The sequence below is a fragment of the Manis javanica genome, chromosome 8, assembly GCF_040802235.1.
Source record: "Manis javanica isolate MJ-LG chromosome 8, MJ_LKY, whole genome shotgun sequence".
Classification (NCBI taxonomy): Eukaryota; Metazoa; Chordata; class Mammalia; order Pholidota; family Manidae; genus Manis; species Manis javanica.
This window is the reverse complement of record NC_133163.1, coordinates 84,025,440-84,044,599: the sequence shown is the minus strand read 5'-3', so window position 1 is coordinate 84,044,599 and position 19,160 is coordinate 84,025,440. Positions and strand designations below refer to the sequence as shown.

Below are 19,160 nucleotides of genomic sequence, written 5' to 3'. Positions count from 1 at the left end.
GGACTCTTACTAATTTCATTTTACTTTTTTTTTATCATTCTCTGATTCTGATCTTCATTATTAATTGGACCAATGCAATAAAATTCTGCTTAAGAAATAGGATAAGACATGTAGGTTTTCTCTTTCTCTTTAAGAGGGCCAGAATCCTAGCCCTAGGTCTCCCTGATTGCTTGTTTCTGCTCTTTGACTCCTAGTGGCCACCCCAGCCATTCTCTCAGTTCATTACAGCAGATAATTGTTTGTGTGCCTTCCTCAGGTCCCAGAGGAGCCGCCAGGCAGCAGGGTGGCAGTTCTCTGTGCTTGAGTTAATTTAACAACAGATTTTCCTGTAGATCCAGAAAGCATAGTACTGAGTTCCTTACTCTTGGCTCAGCACCGAGCTGGTTATTATGAACAAAAGGCTTCCTTCAAGGAGTTTATAATCTTGTTAGTGAGCCAAAACCAACATGAACGTGCTATAAAACAGTTCAGGATAGTATGTCAGATGCCATGCATGCATGAGGAGCCCAGGGGCAGCCTAGAGGAGCAGCAAAGGAGTGGGGGCCTTGTTTCGCAGCTCCGTCCCCCCTGACTGTGGCTGCACAAGAGGGAAGCTCCCAGTGGAAGATTAAGGAAAGGAGCATGGGATGGGGCTGTGCTGAGCTGATGGATGATCACAGCCTCACCTCTGTGTCACCTCTTTCCTTTTATCAATTGTCATAATGTGTGAAATGAGAGGAGACCCTTTGTTTGCAAACACAGTGTACGCCCAGCCTATCATCAGCAAAGCCAGGCCTGACCTGCTGAGAAGCCACTTCATCCCAACCCTGGAAAAGCTGAAAAAAAAGGCCGTCAAAACCGTGCAGGAGGAGGAGCAGCTGAAAGCCGACACCAAAGGGGACACTCAGGAGGCCGAGCTCCTCATCTTGGATGAGTTCGCAGTCCTCTGCAGAGACCTCTACGCCTTCTACCCCATGCTGATCCGCTACGTGGACAACAACAGGTATGCAGGAGCCCCGGGCAGCCTGTCCGCAGGATGGGAAGACAGGGCTGGGTTGTATTGCTTGTGAGAGAGGGGTCACAGTCGCCACGACCAGCCCAACACCCGTCCTCGGCATGGGACCTCTGGGCAGCTCAGCCCTTGGCCAGTGATCTGTGGTCAGTGGCATAGCCATCCCTTCTGTCCTCACAGGCTGCCGCAGGCGAGGGGTGGTCATCAGGGACAGCAGTGACCCACTTTGGCCCCTGGCTGTTCTGTCACACACCCATTCAACAGATATTACTGACAGTGTGTCAGACTCTGTTCTAGGCATTGGGGGACAGAAGTGAACAAGAGAAAGATGGCTTGCCTAGGGACCTTTCTTTCTGGCAGCAGAACAGGGTGCACTGACAATAGACAGAGTGAGTACTTAGGTACTTACATATACTTAAATGGAATGTTACTGAGAAGATAGCATTTGAGCCAAAAATCTGAGGATTTGAGGTCAGGAACCACACAGCCTGGGGAAACTGTTCCAGGAAGAGGGAACATCTGGTGCCAGCCCTGAGAATGGGTGTGTTTGTGAAGTGCCAGGGAGCCCAAGGAGGGGCCGGTGCAGCCGGTGACCCCCACAGATCATTACCTCTAAACCCAGGCTTCATCCCCACCTATAGCCTTGCTTTTCCCAACTGTCTTTTGGCCATGCAGATGATAAAAAAAACCCACAGATTGGTCAAGTACCTCCCAAAGGATGTCTGAATATTGAGAGAGATATGAATTCTGTGAGAGACTGGGAGCAAGGATATTAGCCTGATTGCATCATTTTGGGGTAGAAAGAATATGGGCAAACAGGAAAGACGGACTGGGGATCTTCTGTTGTCCTACAAATACCATCTTAATCTGGTTTGAGAGAGGTACAGAGAGTTTGTGTGCCTGGGGAAAACAGTGAATGAGACATTCTTTTTTCACACCCACCACTCTGAACCCAAAGAACAGACCTTACTAGAGATAAAGAATACAGATTCACGTCCTAGAAGAAGGGTATTGAAAACAAAACTCTGGCTGAAACTGCATTCCCCTATGAAGGCAAAGGTGTCAGAACCATGTTCTTTCTCTGAGGACATGTTTACTCAAGATTTTGTTCTCAGTGTGTCCACTGCTCATGCTCCCTGTGGCTCTATTTTCCTTGGCAGGGTAGGATGTGACTCGTCACCTCTTCCCACTCACGGTGTAGTGGGAATCTGCAGAGCTCATTTAAACCACAATACTGAAGAATGAACAGCTGGCAGTTCTGATAAAACTTGACACTTGACCCTGAAAAAAAGCACTCCTGACAAATCAATATGAAAGAAATCAAAAAGCATTACCAGTCTCAAATCTCAGTTTGGATTGCATTTGGCTGCTTAGTAATGGATACCCGATTTTAGTGGTGTAAAGACGTTAGAACTTAAACCTCACCCATAAAACAAGTTCAGAGATATCCAGTCCAGGGCCAGTATGAGGATCCTCACTAATGACCCTCATTCCTTTGTCTTTCCATCCTTAACACTGGCTTCCATCTTGGAAGTTATTTTATGAAGCAATATGCCAATTAGAGTTCGGCTGTTATATTTTTGTTCCAGGTGAGACATGAAGGCAATGCGGAAGACCAAAAGGCACCTTCAGCTATCTGATCTCTTTTTTTTTAGTCAGCTTTTCCAGAAGGCACATCCTACAACTTCCACTTGCATCTCATTGATCAGAGCTTTGTTAATGACTATACCTCTAGGAGGCTGAGCAATGTGATCTTTAGCAGGACACGATGCCACCCTGAGTAAAACAGGGCTTTGTTCCTAAGGAGGAAGAGGAGAATAAATATTGGGTAAGACAACCTATAGTTTCAACCATTTAAAGGAGAGGCTAGTTGAGGTAGAAAACAAGAAAGATGAGACAACAATGTCCATGAGACAGGAACTCAGGGCAGTAAGGAATTGAGGGGTGAAGGAGGGACTCAAAGGCAGTCCTGGTCTCATGAGTCTCACCTTCTTCCTTTGCCAGGTGCTCTCCATGACTGGGCAGGAGGCACAGGCTGCCCAAGCAGTTATGTCTGATGTCCCAGGGCTTAGGGACCTGGCTTTTGATAGGTTTACCCTACATGCATCAGGGGACATTGGGTTTTTCAGACCATTTGTGAGAGCCAAAGTTTTCTTTAACATTAAGAAAGATGATAGACAGTTTAACTTGTACTGTGTCACTCCATGCAGGTATTTGAAAATGACAACTCACCTTAGCCCTTTCAAAATAGAATGTAATTCAAATGTGTAAGATACTCAGGGACAAGGCAACTTGTAAGAAATGACTGAATTCTACTCCAATTTAACCTCCTTGCTGCCACCGTGAAATATCTTAACCTGACCTTGTTTTGAAAATAAAACAGAGTAAGCCATTTATAGGGAATTTCCAGACCCCTTCCTAAGGCATAGGAGATGTTCACTCTCTACCCACACACTTCAAATAGCAGGAAAAACATATTGTCTTACAAATTTCATTCATAAAACTGGCTTTGAAAGGAAAAGCAATGAGGCCTGAACTGTTTACAGAGTGCTTCACATTTCAGAGGCTTGATGGTGACAAGTCTATGACAATATTAGGTACAGTGGCCAAGACTCTCCCGGTCTTGCTAGGCTTACAGACTTAAGAAGGCCTGTCTCAGAGCTTAGAGCGCATCCTGATCGCCTCCTCAGACCTACCTTTGACAATTTAAAAATGTTAATTTCTGACACCTGTTTGCTAAGATCATCTTTGAATCCTTTGGTAAAATAAAAATGGTTACTTTAGATCCTTGAAAAACATCTACGGTTAACACTGTAAGCATGTAAGGCGTGTGTTAATAATTAGGGTCTCAGAAGATTGCCTTCATGTGGGAAAGCAGTTTTATCAGGCTAAATATGTGTATCCAGTGTCACTCTAATTTTTAGAGTATGACTATTTTACTCATTACTGAGTTTCAAATGCATCTTCATTTACTTCTCAACACAGATCTAACTGGCTCAAAAGCCCTGACGCTGATTCTGACCAGCTCTTCCGCATGGTGGCAGAGGTCTTCATCTTGTGGTGTAAATCTCATGTAAGAACACATGGGGGCCTTCGATTTAGACACAGCTGTTGAAAGGTACAGACCTCACAAAGTTTTCTTACAATATGTGCTTTTTTATTTCCCCCCATTTAGAACTTCAAGAGGGAAGAGCAAAATTTTGTGATTCAGAATGAAATTAATAATCTGGCATTTTTAACTGGAGACAGCAAAAGCAAGATGTCAAAAGTAAGTCCTTAGAAATCAGTTCCTAAGACTCTTCAGCCTTGACGTAAATTAAGTATTTAGGATGTATGAAGGGATCACCTCTGACTGTGTTTCAGTCAGGCCACAAAAACCAACAGTCACTACTGTTGTTTCTTTGAGAATGAGCCGGAAGAAACTGCTCTTGAATTAGCATGGTCATCACATTTTATGGATAAATAGTTGCTTGTAGGTCAAAAAGTGTAAGTTTCAAGAATTGGCTAAGGCATTCCAGAGGTCTCCTAAAAACAAAAGCTGCCATTAGTTATTTTAAAATAGAAGTACTTCCAGTGTAGTAAAGCTACAAAATACACTTGCCTAGAGCCACCTTTTGATTAGCTATGGGGAAATTACCTTGCTCTGAAGATGTCATTAGCACATATTCTTATGGTATACCTGTTTTCCTCCTATCTGAAACATCTGATAGCTGTTTTATTTCAGTTGTGCTAACCTCTTAATGCCTCTGTTTATTTTCCATGGGAGTTGCATTCAGAAATACAAACATTTGTTCATTTCCCTGCAGGTGATGTTTGAAAGAGGGCATACTGGACATCTGTCTGAAAAAAAGAGTAACGTATAGGGAGGAGTGTAATAGGAGTGCAGGAGGGGGAATTGGCCTCCCAGGTCCTTCTGAGTCAACTCTGCACAGTGAGGCTTTGCTATTTTGATAGGAGAGAATTCTCAGACACACTCATTCAGGTGTACATACAAAAGCAAGGTTTACTTAAATGTGATGTTTGTTACCAGCTGTTATGGCTTACCCTTGACTCTGTTCCCTTGAGAAGTGTGCCTCAATGAGGGTTGACTGTATATGTCAAGTATAAGTGACATGTGATACCTGAGATGTGCATCTCTTTCATTGGTGCCTTTGAGGAACATGAAGGTGGAGTCTGCATGGGGACCCCTTAGAAGTGAGACTCAGTTCTGGAAAGATGACAATCATGGGTTTATAGCAAAGCCTTGTGGCATCTTTCCAAGCAGCACTAGGGATGGAAGAGCTGTGTATGTGTAGAGCTGCAAACAGGGCTGGTATAACAACAAATGCGAGAACCTCAGCTCCCGAAGCATCACCAGGCATGGCCAGCTCTGGTCAGCTGCGGTCACTCTGAACTTGCCAACCCCTCCATCTTATAGCTCTGTTGATATCAACACTTCTCCCAGCATCCAAAAATTGGCTCTTAGAGTTTAGAATCTGGTACACTCTGCTTAATAAGGTTTGATAAGTAGTCTGCCCACAAAGTAGATCAGAAATATATGTTCACATTCAAGAGGAATCTTTGCTGCAAAGGAACCTTACTTAGGATGGATCTTTTTGTGCTTTAGGTAATTTTTATATGATTTTCCAAAATTCATTTTTCATTCAACTTTTGGCAAACACATCTGCTCGTGTGAGGTACCCAAGACAGGATTTTTCAGAGTCCTGATCCCTGGAAATTTATCTTGAGTTCCCTCTTCTTACAAGCCATCTTACAGCTATCAGGAGGCTCTCCTTTGACCTCATCCACCTATAGAAAGTCAGGCAGATCCCACGCTGCCCTCAGTTTGGGGCAGATACATATTGGCTCAGGCCTGAGCTGGTCACCAGCCATTGCTGTTGCCAGCAGACAGCAGCAAAGCAATGGGATGATTCTGCTCTAAGGATTTGGATCCCAAGTAAGCAGAAATGGCAGATACCTCAACGCCTGCTAATGAGTGGATGCTCAGGGTCCTTGGGTTTACACTTGGGAAGAGGCAAGGTGACAGAGAATGACATTTCAAAACTAACCTACTAACAAACTAACCTGAAGTTTTGTTCATTCATATCACTGAATGAGGAAGAGGTTATGTGTGTCTTGTCAAAGGATGGTCATATTCAGAATCTGTGCATATTCCCTGTTGGTAAGATTAGTCTGCACGAGCAAATGCTTTCCATTGAGATTGTATGCCAATTTTTTCTGAGCTACATGAGAAGGGGTCCAAGTTACAGTGTAAGGGACATGAGAGGACTTGACCTACATGTTAAACAGCGTTTGCCATGCTCCTCAGGGTAACAAACAGATTGTTCGTGTTGCCTCAGTTGAGACACAAAGTATAGTAGTAAACAGGACTCAAGACTGGAGGGAAGCTAAGTCCCACCCTTAGCCCAATATTTGACTAGAAGCATGGCCTTGCATCATTCACTTAACTCTTCTGGGCCCCAGTTTACCAATCTGTAAAATGGGCTGGAGCTTACTACCTGACTCCTCCCGGCTCTACTGGGATGCTTTGTTTAAAAGTCAGTTTTCAACTGCATCTCTAGGATAAAGATAAATGTAGTGCATTATTTCAGACAGAGAGATACCATGCCTCCAATAAACAGTAACTCACAGCCATTTCTGGCACTGTTTGGATGTAGAACTACATACAGAGAGGAAGAGAGGTGGAGTTCTTTCCTGTTATCAGTTAAATCCGCATTGCCTTTGCCTCCCTGAAATTAGATGGTCTCTCTACTACCTGATCTGAATGGTCACCTGCCACCTGTGCTTGCTTTTATCTCCACTCTTAATTGAATCCTGGTGATGTATAAAGGAAATTGGCCTCAGTGCATGTGATGGCCATTGCAGAGATAAGTGTACTGGAATGATACATGCCCACACACTACACATGCCATTACGAATGGAAAGGAAGCAGGGGGGTGAATATACAGTGGGCCACACAAAAAAGTATACAATGCGTACTTCATTAATTGAAGGCTGGTTCAACTGTGTGTTGTTCCTCCAGCCACTGAAGCAGACTCTTTGGAGAGCTCATTGTGTGTTTTGTTTATATTACACCAGTCTGCAAATATATGTTAGGCTAAATGTGACTAAGCTGAGCAAGTGTTTTTGTTCTGTTTTGAAATTTGTTTTGATTTCTGGAAAAATGGCAGCAGCTACCTCAGAGGGGAATGGTAAGTTAGAACATGTATAGCCCAAGAAATGCCAGTTCCTTGACCAAGATTATAAATAATAAAAGAGTTGCAATGCAAGAAATATTAGAGTGCCTCCTTGTTGAAAGCTACGCACCCCATCAGTGTGACATCAATGTAATGAGAAAGGACAGGGCAGTTAGAGGAGACCTTTAAGTTTGCTGAGGGCATTCAGAACTACATGCACGGGTTTGCCTTTTCCCAGGCTCCCCTGGTGCTCCCTCTCTCTCCTTCCTGCCCTCCCCACCCCCACCCCCCAGCCTTTATTCACTTTTATTTCTATCCCCTTTGCTCTGGCACTGGTGCAGCTCCAGTGCCCTCTCCCTCTGCCTCTCCCTCCCCTTTCTCCCCAACTTTCCCCCTCTGCCTTTCTCCATCTCTCTATCTCCCCCTCTCTCCCTCCCTCTTCCACCTTCCCTCCCTTCTCCCCCTGCCCTCCTTCCTTCTTTCATGCTCTCTCTCTCATTTTCTCATCCTCAGACTGGTTTCCACAAATCCCCCTTCCTCTCTCATGTTTACTTTGGGTTGGCTTGGCTTTACTTCCCTCACCCTGTCAGTGGGGGTAAGAACCTCACGTGGGGCGGGATCACCCTCATACAGAAGCCTGTCCCTGGGCTGTCTCAGTGGGACGCCCCACCCACCATGTCGAGTGTCCTTCTCTGAGGGTTTTTCCTTAAGTTCACACACAAAACCACACAAAAAATCACTTTAAGCATAAGTACTTGTGAAAAATGTGGGGAAATGAAATTATTCTGAAGGTGTAAGAATTCAGAAATTTCTTTTTGGAAAATAAAGTTTTGGGCAACTCAAAAAAAAAGGCATTTCCAGCATTAGGGAAATGCATTGAGTTACCTGATCTTAGGAATATGTGAAGAAAACAATGAAATTAGAACCTGTAGTGTGTAGGAGCCTCTGACCCGAGGTATATTTAAAGGTCACAGCACAAGAAGGGAGGTGCTCCATCCTCCAGGCTACAGGATAATCTTGAATCACCTTGGATATTCCTAGAGTTCTTTTTTTTTTTTTTAGCAAACTTTTGTTTAGTGGAAGTACACATATTGCCACTTAGCTCTGCTCTCCCTCCCTTCTCTTTCTGTAACCACAGACCTTCTGGAGATGATAATGTGGTGGGTGAAAGGAAAGAAGGAAATTGGGGTCTTTGGTTACATGACAGACTGTCTGCAGCCCACCCAGGGGAAAGGAGAGAAGTGGGAGGGGAAGCCTTAGATCTAAAGAGTCGTGTGGGTGGTCAGATCTGAAGATTTCCAGGGTCTGAAGGTCACACTCTGGAAGGTTGGTCTCTGAGATGGCCTCCCCCATGGGGTGCACTGGGTGTAAGTCTTTCTGACCAAATTAACCTTCATTAACCTCCTAAACCCCTACTTGCTCTTCCTGCCATGCTCAACTGGCTTCCAGTAGTTTCTGTTGTGTTTGCTGAGAAGCAGGAGCTAACAACCTATGACTAACATGTGATACCTTATGCTGTGGACCCCTGCTTTTACTGACTGACTCTTCTCCTTGTTTCTTTTCTTTTGTCTTTCCACACAGGCCATGCAAGTAAAGGTACAGGTCAAATGCATGATGTGTCTTTTGTGCCCTAGTATTAGAGTTGCCAGGCTCTGGCCACCCTCTGCACTATGATCACCACGGGGGTGGTACAGAATGGATTTTCCCACCTGGAGGTCCCCCAGGCCTGCTCCAGGGAAGACAACTGCCTGTCAAAGAGTGAATATAGGCCTACCCACCCTTGGAATGGGGAAGCTGGGGAAGCCAGCCAAGCCTCGCCCTACCCAAGGTCTCCTTGCTATCTCTGCCACCTCCCCCAGCTGCCCACTCTGCAGCCAGCACAGTGAACAGAGATAGGGACGCTGACGTGGCCTGAGAGCCAGCGAGAGTCACGCTCTTCTCTGCCACATGGGTTCAGAATCTTATTAGCTGGCAGTGGTTCCGGCCCTTTCACTCTTTAGTTTCTGCCTCCTGAGCAAGGCTTCCGTGTGTCAGAGAGCTTCCCAAGGACTTAACTATAGGATTTGAAATTGGCAAATAACCATAAGTTTTTGCATAAAATGTGCATATGGTGGAATAAACCCTGGAACAGTTTGTAGCTGTTAATACAGGTTATTACTTGGAAATATTTCTCTCTGTTCATTAATGTGTGTCTACTGCCACGTGTCTCTCTGCCCTAAAGCATGTGGCTGAGACAGGGCATGTGCAGCTTGTAGTGAGACAGGGAAAAGGGAGCCATGGCCAGGCAGACATGGGTCTGGATGTTGGTTCAGACACTTGGCTGTTGTGTGCTTTGGAAAAATCACTTCCCTGAGCATTGTGTTCTCATTTGTAGAACTGACTTGTTTGTATCTCAGTTGTTGGGCGGATGAGAAATGTCTTATGTAAGTGGTAGGCATATTGGAGTCACCTCATATATGCAGCATTTGTAGTTAGAACAGCATGAGATTGGCCAATACAATAGTGAGGAAGAAATTCTTTAATTTGTATATCAAATCTACTGTTACATTCTGCATGTTTACTTGATTGTATACTGCATGTTACTAATGACCTTTTACACCTATATGTTCAAGATACCTTGTAGTTTATATACACAAAACCAGATCCTATCCTTTATGGATCATTCAAGGCATTTTCAAGGACAGTTTAGACTATAAATGAGTTTTCCTTTGGCACAACCTTTAGCATTCTGTACAAGATGGTAGAACATGAGAGGAACCTCACAAGCGGTCAGTAAACAGGAGTCAAAGCACTCGCGGTCTCTCTGTGGGCCAGCCTTCACTTCCCACTGTGTTCTGGAACACAGGAAACTGCCTCCCCATGGCCTGTCACTTCCCCGGACACATTTCTCACTGCCATCACTGGGCCTGACCTGCTGTTTTGGAGCACGGGGCACAAGGCGTCTGCAGCCAGGGGCGCTTAGAACAGCGTTTGGCCAAACTGGGGTTTCTGTGCCGTAACCACCCTAAGGCGCCACCTCCTGGGTGAAGGACATCAGATCCGTTTTAAGAGTGTCCATTAATGATAATGAACCTCTTTCACACTTTGGGAAGTAATTCAAAGAGATCAGTTCCAAGGCAGTGTTAATTCAGGCACTCCTTCCTCTCTCAGAAAGCCAGTCCCTCATAAAATGAGCTCTGCTCCCGCCCAGGGTGTCAGGTCCTACATGCCGGTTCCGGGAAAGGCATCTGGCCCCCCCACCCCCACCCCAGAGCCCCGTGTGTGTCACCGTAAGCCCCAGCACGGCCACTGTTTCTGCAGGTACTCTGCCGGCACCTCATAAAGCAAAGCTGTGGTGAGCACCACTTCTCCCTCAGTCCCAGGCGGTGACTTCACTCTCCGCAGCAGGCTGCCGCCCGCCCGCCCATTCCAGCTGGTGCTCTCACAGCTGCGGCAGAAGCCCGCGAGTGAGGCGTCATGTGCGCAGCTTTGCTCTTGCAGATTTGCATGAAAGTCGGATCACTGCAGTGCCTTGCCTCCTTGAGGCCACCCCCACCCACCACGTGCAGGGACAGTGAGGGTCCTCTATTGGTTGCCCCGGCCCGTGCACTGGACTCTTCTCTGAAACCTTCTGCCTCACTGGATGAGCGCCCCCAAAGGGATGAGGAGGTGTGAGCAAAAGTGGAGGTGGGGGCGGGGGGACTCACGTGGACTCAGGAGTTCTGTTCTCTTCAGCATTCCACCCAGCTCTCCCCCTAACCAGATCGCAAAGCACCCTACTCCGGGCTGTCCCCTTTCCAATGAGACTTTGCACCGCATGGCGGCAGAGGTTGCGTGGAATGCCAGTGCTCCAAAACACTAGCTTCAGCCCTGGCGGCAAAGCGGCCTTTCTGTGGCAGACGTTTCTCCACATGTTCACCGGCACCCCGGCATCGGGATTCTCGGTGCTTCTCTGGAGTCGTTTTGTCCATTATCAAATCATTCTTCTGGAGAAACACCAGTGTATTTGTTCATTTGGCCCAGAAATGAGTGAGCAAAGACCATAGGCATCTGTGGTGTGTGTCCGGTTCCGTGGTTCTATGAGCATGTGCACTAGGAGAGGGCGCAGGGTCAAGGCCGGTCTGTTATGGCCCCCTGGTGGTCTTTAACACACTCCTTTGACCATCCTTTGAAGTGTAGTAAAGCCCACCTGTACTGACAGGGCCACAGGAGGCAGGTTGCCTCAAGGTGAGGCAGTTCCTTTCAGAATCACTATGAGTCCTTCTGTTTATTTCAACCTCCTTTCCTAGTCTGGAGGACAGGACCAGGAACGGAAGAAGACAAAGCGGAGGGGAGACTTGTATTCCATCCAGACCTCCCTCATCGTGGCTGCACTCAAGAAAATGCTGCCCATTGGATTGAATATGTGCACCCCCGGCGATCAGGAGCTGATCTCCCTCGCAAAATCGCGATACAGCTATGTGAGTCACCCAGCAGCTCTGGCTGAGCAGGTCACACAGGTCATGGCCATAGGTGCCAGCCCCTGAGGGGTAGCTCCTCCTTCCCCGGGTGGGGGACAGATGAGCAGAAACCACTGTGCACAGAGGCAACACACCCTTGTCTTTAAAGCAGGCTTGAGAGCATGTGCCCTTTTGGGATGTCTCTGTAATTTCTCTTTTTTTGTTCTTGTAACAAAGATCCTAACAAAACTGCCATTGGCTGACCATACCTCCCTTCCCCTACTTTACATTTGAATAGTAATCTCCAGAAACAAAATTCCCCATCTTTCTCCACAGAGGGATACAGATGAAGAGGTGAAGGTGCATCTGAGGAATAACTTGCACTTGCAAGGAAAGGTGAGGCGGCAGGAAGACTGAGTGCTCGCACAGGCCGCCATCCTCCCTCTTAGTTTACTCTTGTTTTTTTAAATATGTTCTAAAAACAATCTCAGAATACTTGTGTTTAATTGGTATGACTAGCTTTCTGCCCTTAAGTTTTGTTTTCTTGCCCTTAATTTGTTCTTTCCTTTGCTATTACAAGGAGGATATAAAGAGGTGTTTAAAAAAGAATGTCTTCCCACCTACCACTGTGTCAACATCTAGCCTTAGCAGAGGATTTAGATTAGGTCTCAGAATTTACTGACTGTGAGGCTTGTTAAACAGTGAAGTGGACACCTAGGTGAAATTTTAGCACCCCATGAATTAGAGATTTGAAAACAAAGTAACTGTATTTGAGTCGGTATAATTCTCCCCACCCCCCAAAAAATAGAGACAAATTTTGAATTAAAGACTATTTGAGATTTTTGCAGGCCTGTGAATCTGAATAATTCTTTCCTCATATACATTTGGCCTTAAATTGGGGATTAGGTTAACACAAATAGCCTCTCCTTTCTATCCCAAATATATAGGAATGGTGGAAAAAATATACTACATATAAAACAGTAACAAGAAATACCAAGTGCCAGAAAAAAGAAGACACTCTAATTCATAGCAATGAGAAGTTGATGTAATTGTGAAACTTGTAGAGCTATCTAGCCCATATGTACCTTGGGGCCTGGGGTTTTTAATAACCCTAAAAGGAGTGTGGTAGCCTAATTACACTGTTCTGCACAAATGCAAAGCATGAAATACATAAAATTAGCCTTGAACTAGTAAAACCCATGAATCTCCTGCAGAGACAACCATGAAACCATGTGGAAAGTTACTATCCTCTAGAATACTGAGATGCCAGTAAATAAAACTGAAGACAAGCTCACATAGGAGGAAGGAAAGAAGGAGGGAAGGTAGGGAGGGAATCCACCACCATTAGAAAGTCAGTAAAGAAACTGCAACAAAAGGAAGAATTCAAGCCTGAGCAACTACAGAAAGAGATTTAAAAATAAGTATAGTTGAAATATTTAAAAAGATAAAGGTAGCAATAGAATCCATAGATAGAGTCCAAACAATGCTCGGATTTTGTTTTAAAGGATAGGAGAGATGGGATTGATAAAGGCCTCATAGTGATTACAAAAAAATTAAAAATAGTTGTTGAAATAAAAAATCCATGTTATAGGTTAAAAAATAGGTTAGACACAGCTAAAAAAAAGAATTTATGAATTGGAAGATTGCTTTAAGTCAGTACAGGGAGTAAAAGGGATGGCAAATATGGCAAAAATTAAGAGACATACAGGCTAGAATGAGAAGTTCCTATATAGCATCAAAAGTGTTTGAATGATAAAATGAGTGTTATAATTGATAAATGAGAGAGGGGGAGTAACAGAAGAGTCTTGATGACTGTGAAACCATGCTAGGAGTAAAAGGTTTTTTTGGTATAAGAGGTACAGGAGATTACTCATCAAGTGTGTGTGTTTCAATATTCAGTCTGATGACCCAGCTGTAAAGTGGCAACTGAATCTCTACAAAGATGTTTTGAAGAGTGAAGAACCTTCCAATCCAGAAAAGACAGTAGAACGTGTGCAGAGAATTTCAGCAGCTGTCTTCCACCTGGAGCAGGTAAGGGGCATCTACCTTGAGGATTGAGAAAGCAACACTACTCTAGACAATAAAAAGCTCCTCTCCACTCTCAGCTCTTAGTTACAGTACCCTCATAAGAGAGAAAACAAGGAGCAAGGATCATCCCAGCTCATCCCCAAGTGTCATTATGGTGCCTCATAGTAATAGACTCCTCAAGTTTTCCCTGCCCAGTTTTTTTACAAATTTTTGCCATTAAGTCAAAATGACCTATTCAAGTCCACAGCCATTTGTAAAGCTGCTATTAAGAAATAAATGGCCAAAAGCATCTGGGAGAAAGAATTAGACCTAAGACCTCTACAATCTCATCTTATTGCTGTGTACCATTTGCTGACTACATTTGAGAAATCAAAATTCTTCTGGGGTTGAGAAGTCTGGGCTGCAAGTAATACCTTCTGCCACCAAATCAGCCTGGTGTATACCTACCCTTGTGATTTCTTCTCAGGTGGAACAGCCTTTGAGGTCCAAGAAGGCAGTCTGGCATAAACTGCTGTCAAAACAGCGGAAACGGGCAGTGGTAGCCTGTTTCAGGATGGCGCCTCTCTACAACCTGCCCAGGCAAGTATTCTGTCATTTTCTCCTGACATGTGAGCCAGTGATGAGAATTAAGGTATCCCCCCACAGCCATGCTATTCTGGCCCTGACACTCATGGTCCAAGGGGTTGAAACTGGAGTTCTTCAACCAAGGAGCCATTACTGTCTGCATATAGTGTGATGGCCTGCTAAGGCAATCCAGGTAAGCATAAAACTGAAAACCTAGTATTCCATGCCCACCATTTATCTCACCATTTTACACCTTAAGGTCAGCCCAGTAAACTTAAAGAAGCTCTTATTTTTACTGAGGATATAAAGGCACCCTAGAAAGAGGGTACTGTTTTCTAAAACACTTTATCCCAAATTCCATCAGCAGATAAAACAATATTTCTATACTCAGGCACTTGGGTACCATTAGAATCACTGTGTTTCCCCAGCAGGTATAGAAATGTAGCTTGAGAGTCCTTTAGCACAGTAAAGTTATTTGCCTGTAAGGTGAAGAAAGGGCACTAGGTAGAGATGTCCTCAGAGGCCTGCCATGGGCATGCTGCCCTTGTCTGTGTAGCTAGTCTACATTCTGAAGACAGAAATATGTGAAGGTTTTCCTGGTATGTATGTGAACACATGTGCGGTGTCAACATGAGGCAGAGTTATAGTGCACCTGGGCTGGTGCTAGCCTCTGAGACCGACTCAGTGTCACTGGTGCTCTGACGGCATTCCCATCCTCAGACTGATTGCAGGATCTGTAAACTCAGGTGTGTGATCAATATGATCAATAAACAAAGCCGACTATTGAATTTCAGCCTCTGCTTCATCAATTTTCAAGTCAATAGGAATATCCTCAGTTGGTCAGGAAAATAAACTGGACAAGTAAATTCTGAATCCCATGTAATTAAGTGTGTTTTTTGGGAATATGGATAAAAGACTATACTTATGCTTGACATTTTCCTTGCCTGAAATTGTGCATCTTGGCTGTTGTTTGTCCAATGTGTCCTGTAACCCTGTCCCAAGCCAACTGGCTAACTGAGCTTTCCTGGTTAGGCTATTTGAACATGGGGAGGAATCATGGCTGCTGACAACCACACCTGCTCCTACAGGTCTCTCAAGAAAACAGACTAGTGTCTTTGGAACAGGATGAGGTGCCGCAAAAATCAAGTAGAATTCATGAGTAAAAAGTTGAGAAATAAAGTCAGATAGTCATGGGCATGAACGCTGCAGAAAAGTTAAATTTATAGCCCACTAGAAAAAGCAAAAATGCATAGGATTTTTGTCTGTGTTCTAGATGTGGTAAACATCAGAAAGCATCCACTTTTCCCCCTGGTAGAGATTCATGCCTGATGTTGTGCTAATAGGGCCTTCAGAAGGGCTCAGCTCCGAGCACATGCCTCTAGAGCAAGCTAAGCAGAAATTACATCTCCAAAAACAAGCATTTATTTTTTTCTAAATCCACCAAAAATGTTAGGGCCTTCCTTTCATATTTTGGCTGCTCCTTCAGCAGCTCTACCCCTGCTTGGGTAATAGTAAGTCCAGGGATTCACTATGTCCGTTATGCAGTTTGGCCACCAGCCCCCAAACCTAGCTATTTAGAGGGGTTACCCTGGGCTCCTCCCCAACATCAAGGAATATAAGTAGATTTCAAACAGCAATAAAAACTAAGAAACTGATAGGGGAAACCATTCCTTTTCTCCATCTTGTGATCTAAACTGCATGAAGTCTTCCAAACTAATGGGCTAAAGGGATTTGTTTTATTATGGGGAAACCGTTTCTGTGTTGTTGGTTTTTAAAAGAAAACCTGTATGCTTTTCTCCAGACACAAAATTAACAATTTCTTCCTGAGCACCTTTCAACTGATTTGGCTGGAAAAGTTTAATGAAAAAACTCAGTGTGACAGGCTTATATCCATTTTAATGGTAATGTAACCTGTGGAGAGACTGCTCATTCTCTGCACACTCCTCCTTTCCTGACCATGATTTAACATTACCATAAAAACATGAATTTGTACAATTTTTAAAGGAACTCTGATTGGTCAGAATTGGAACAGTGACCACAACGACTATGTTCTACCAGAAACATGACCATGTCTCGATGACTCTGGTCTTGACCTTCCCTTCCCTTCTCTCTCCTTCCCTCCTCACCACTGTCCTCGCATTTGGGAACCCCTTAACTACTCTTCAGTAGCCAACGTTCTCTATCCTGGCTTACAGGGAGTGAGTGACTCATGCCTATCATTCAGCGCTCCCAGGTACCAGGGCCACTGCTAGACTCCACGAGGCCCACAGAATGTGTGTCAAGGAGCGGCAGTCTTCCTAAGTAGCCCTAGCTTCCTGAGTAAAAGCTGGAGCACCTCACCGCTGTGATTCCTTGGAGGCGCTGACAAGCACCCATGCTTTGCTCTTTTTGGTGTGTCTCATACCACACTCACCATCAGCATGGTTTGATTGGATTTGATGGGCCGTAAGAATAACCAAATCGCTGTAGTATGCAAACACTTCAGGATTGTTCCTTGGCCCAATGAATTATTTCTCATGAGAGGGGAAATATGATAAAGACCCCATGAGACTTGAACAGGACTGTAGGTTACTGCCAGGTCTTCTGCTAACCAATTAGTTAGTTCATTCAGCAGGTGTTTCAGACATTCAGGAACTGCCACGTTGGAGGGTTCTGGTTTCTTTGAGTTTAACACTTACGGTGTGCCCGTGGCTACCCTGACCAATCAGAAGATAAGAATTGTACAAAAGTCTGTCCTGCTTACTAACCGTTAACCACCCCAACTAAAACATGGTGTCCCCATGGATCCCTCTTGACTTCACTCTCACCCCTTCCACTCAGGCACCGCTCTATTAACCTCTTCCTCCATGGCTATCAGAGATTTTGGATAGAAACAGAGGAGTATTCCTTTGAAGAGAAACTAGTACAGGATTTGGCTGTAAGTACTGAATCATCTGGGAGTAGATATGGATGTGAATGAATTTCTTTGTGTATTCATATGTGTGCGTTATAACAGTTAAAGATTCACAAAGACTGGAGCATATAAATTTGAAAGGAACTAACTGTATAAATTACCAGGGGAGGCCCTGCTAATGGCCATAAGAGCCAGAGGATAAATTTCTCTTGGGGGTGCTAATAGTGTGATCATTCTCATTATCGACAACTAATATTGCTTGGGATGCACAGCCATGCCACGGCAAGGTCATGCTAAGTTAACTTGTGAGCACCAGCGGCTGCAGGAGGTCCCCCGCCCTTACCAAGGCCCTGCATTTCTGGTCCATAGCTTTGCTTTGGGGAAGGCACATATAAACCCCCTGCCTGCATCTCTCATCTCTGTATCTGGCCCTTCTGAAAATTGGTCATGCCCTGTCTCTAACAGACTTCATGCTCTAAAACTACTGAAAAAACATACCCAGGGGAAAAGCTTATTGCAGAGGCACCACAGAACCTCATCCTGATTCAGAAAGAAAATAAGCCAACCTTATGGTTCTTTTACCCTTTGGCCAGCCTGTGGTTCTTTTTGCTGTTTCTCCTTATTTCTCTCATTTTTCTTTTTTCTTACCCCTTACTCTCTCCATTAGTTTTGCCCTGGTTTCTCACATGCACTCTTGCCACGTTTCTTTCTCTCTATTTCCCTAGCTCCCTATTTCTTTTTCTTCTCCCCTCTTTTTTTTTCCTCTTAATCTTTTTCCCCCATTTTCCTCCCATTTGTCTTCATGCCGTTCATTCTTTTCCTATATTCCTGTCAGTGAGAAAAGCTGTTCCTTGGTTTTTGTTCCCTGATTAGTATGAAGTTGACAGCAGCATTTCACCCTCCACCTCTGAAGCCCTCACGCAGCTTATGTAGTTCTCACCAGTTTACTGAAAATGGGTCACCCTGCTGGCTTGGCCACTGCCACAAAATGCACTTTTACCTCTGGCATCAACTGCTATTCCCTTTTCTGCAAAAGGAAATAAAGAAAAGACTTGATAAAAGGAAGAACTGTAAGGCTTGCAGTTCCAAAATGGCATTTTGCAGGAAAAGATTTTTAGAATCAGCAGGAAAGAGGTGTTCGGCTGGGTTGAGTCTAGACTAGTATTAGACCCCCAGCGGCCCCAGTGCTTTGTAACTCTTGCCCCATCCCAATTCCCAGCCCAGCTCTCCAACAGAAATATCAGGTATTGGGCGAGAAGTCCAGCCTCTTGGCGGCTGTCCAGGGCCCCCCTCCTGACCTTGGGTGCCCAGAGCTTGCATGAGAGTTCTGCTGGTTGGGGTCTGTAGCTCCTCCCCTGGGGTCAGGCTTTTGCTCTTTCCTTCATTTCATTTTAACCTAAAATTGGAATGTTTCTTTGATCGGCTAAAAAAAAATGTACACTTATATGTTCAACCTCGCATCCTCAGGGCTTCTGTCCTGAAATAAATATATGACATAGTGGTTTCCCTTGGTGCTTTTAGCCCAGTGCGCTCCCTGCCTTGCGCTTTACCTTCTCTTTGTTCGCATGCAGTTGGGCGGCACGTGCTGAAACCCATGCCTAAAAGCTGTCTATGTTGGTTTGTGTAGAAATCCCCCAAGGTGGAAGAGGAGGAGGAGGAGGAGACGGAAAGGCAGCCAGACCCACTTCATCAAATCATTCTCTATTTTAGCCGCAATGCTCTCACGGAGAGGAGGTCAGCACCCCCTGTGCACCCTGCTTCTCCCAAGCACCAGGCGTGGTATCCACCCCAAACCTTCCCCTCACAGATGGGAGTGCCTGGAAGGGGGATACCAGGTTTGAGCAGCCCTCCTTGCTGCCCTATTTATTGATGGCCATCAAACGTCTCGGGAAACCCATAAGCCACAGCCCTCTCATCATAATGCCGTACACTGGGTCTGAAGGTTAAGCAGCCTGATACTGTCACCTTCATCCCTAAATTCCACATCAAGCCAATGCCGATTCAGATTTTCACAGTGGTTTCAAAGGATCAGGGGGGAGCGGGGAGAGGGAGGTTCAAATTAACTCACTAGTTAATTTAAGATTTCTATG

General features: G+C 44.9%; 2 protein-coding genes across 5 annotated transcripts in view; one reads left to right on the top strand and one right to left on the bottom strand.

The window, feature by feature from the left end:
* Window positions 1-19,160, bottom strand: part of AVEN (apoptosis and caspase activation inhibitor) — a 303,004-nt gene that overhangs the window by 32,423 nt on the left and 251,421 nt on the right. The window contains exon 6 of one of the 2 annotated variants that reach the window (XR_012120624.1): window positions 4,182-4,516. The exons of the other annotated variant lie outside the window; for it this stretch is intronic. The gene's annotated coding sequence lies outside the window, so the exon portion shown is untranslated. Of the gene's footprint in view, window positions 1-4,181; window positions 4,517-19,160 lie in introns of those variants that run through there. 2 annotated transcript variants of the gene reach the window in all.
* RYR3 (ryanodine receptor 3) overlaps window positions 1-19,160 on the top strand; it is a 506,091-nt gene that overhangs the window by 448,541 nt on the left and 38,390 nt on the right. For 2 of the 3 annotated variants that reach the window (XM_036998427.2, XM_036998418.2), the window contains exons 67-75: window positions 742-982; window positions 3,977-4,064; window positions 4,167-4,259; window positions 11,436-11,606; window positions 11,922-11,981; window positions 13,485-13,616; window positions 14,080-14,192; window positions 16,998-17,094; window positions 18,698-18,804. In XM_036998427.2, coding sequence (XP_036854322.2) covers window positions 742-982; window positions 3,977-4,064; window positions 4,167-4,259; window positions 11,436-11,606; window positions 11,922-11,981; window positions 13,485-13,616; window positions 14,080-14,192; window positions 16,998-17,094; window positions 18,698-18,804 — 1,102 coding nt within the window. Of the gene's footprint in view, window positions 1-741; window positions 983-3,976; window positions 4,065-4,166; window positions 4,260-11,435; window positions 11,607-11,921; window positions 11,982-13,484; window positions 13,617-14,079; window positions 14,193-15,978; window positions 16,079-16,997; window positions 17,095-18,697; window positions 18,805-19,160 lie in introns of all 3 variants that reach the window. The other variant, XM_036998420.2, reaches the window with a different exon arrangement.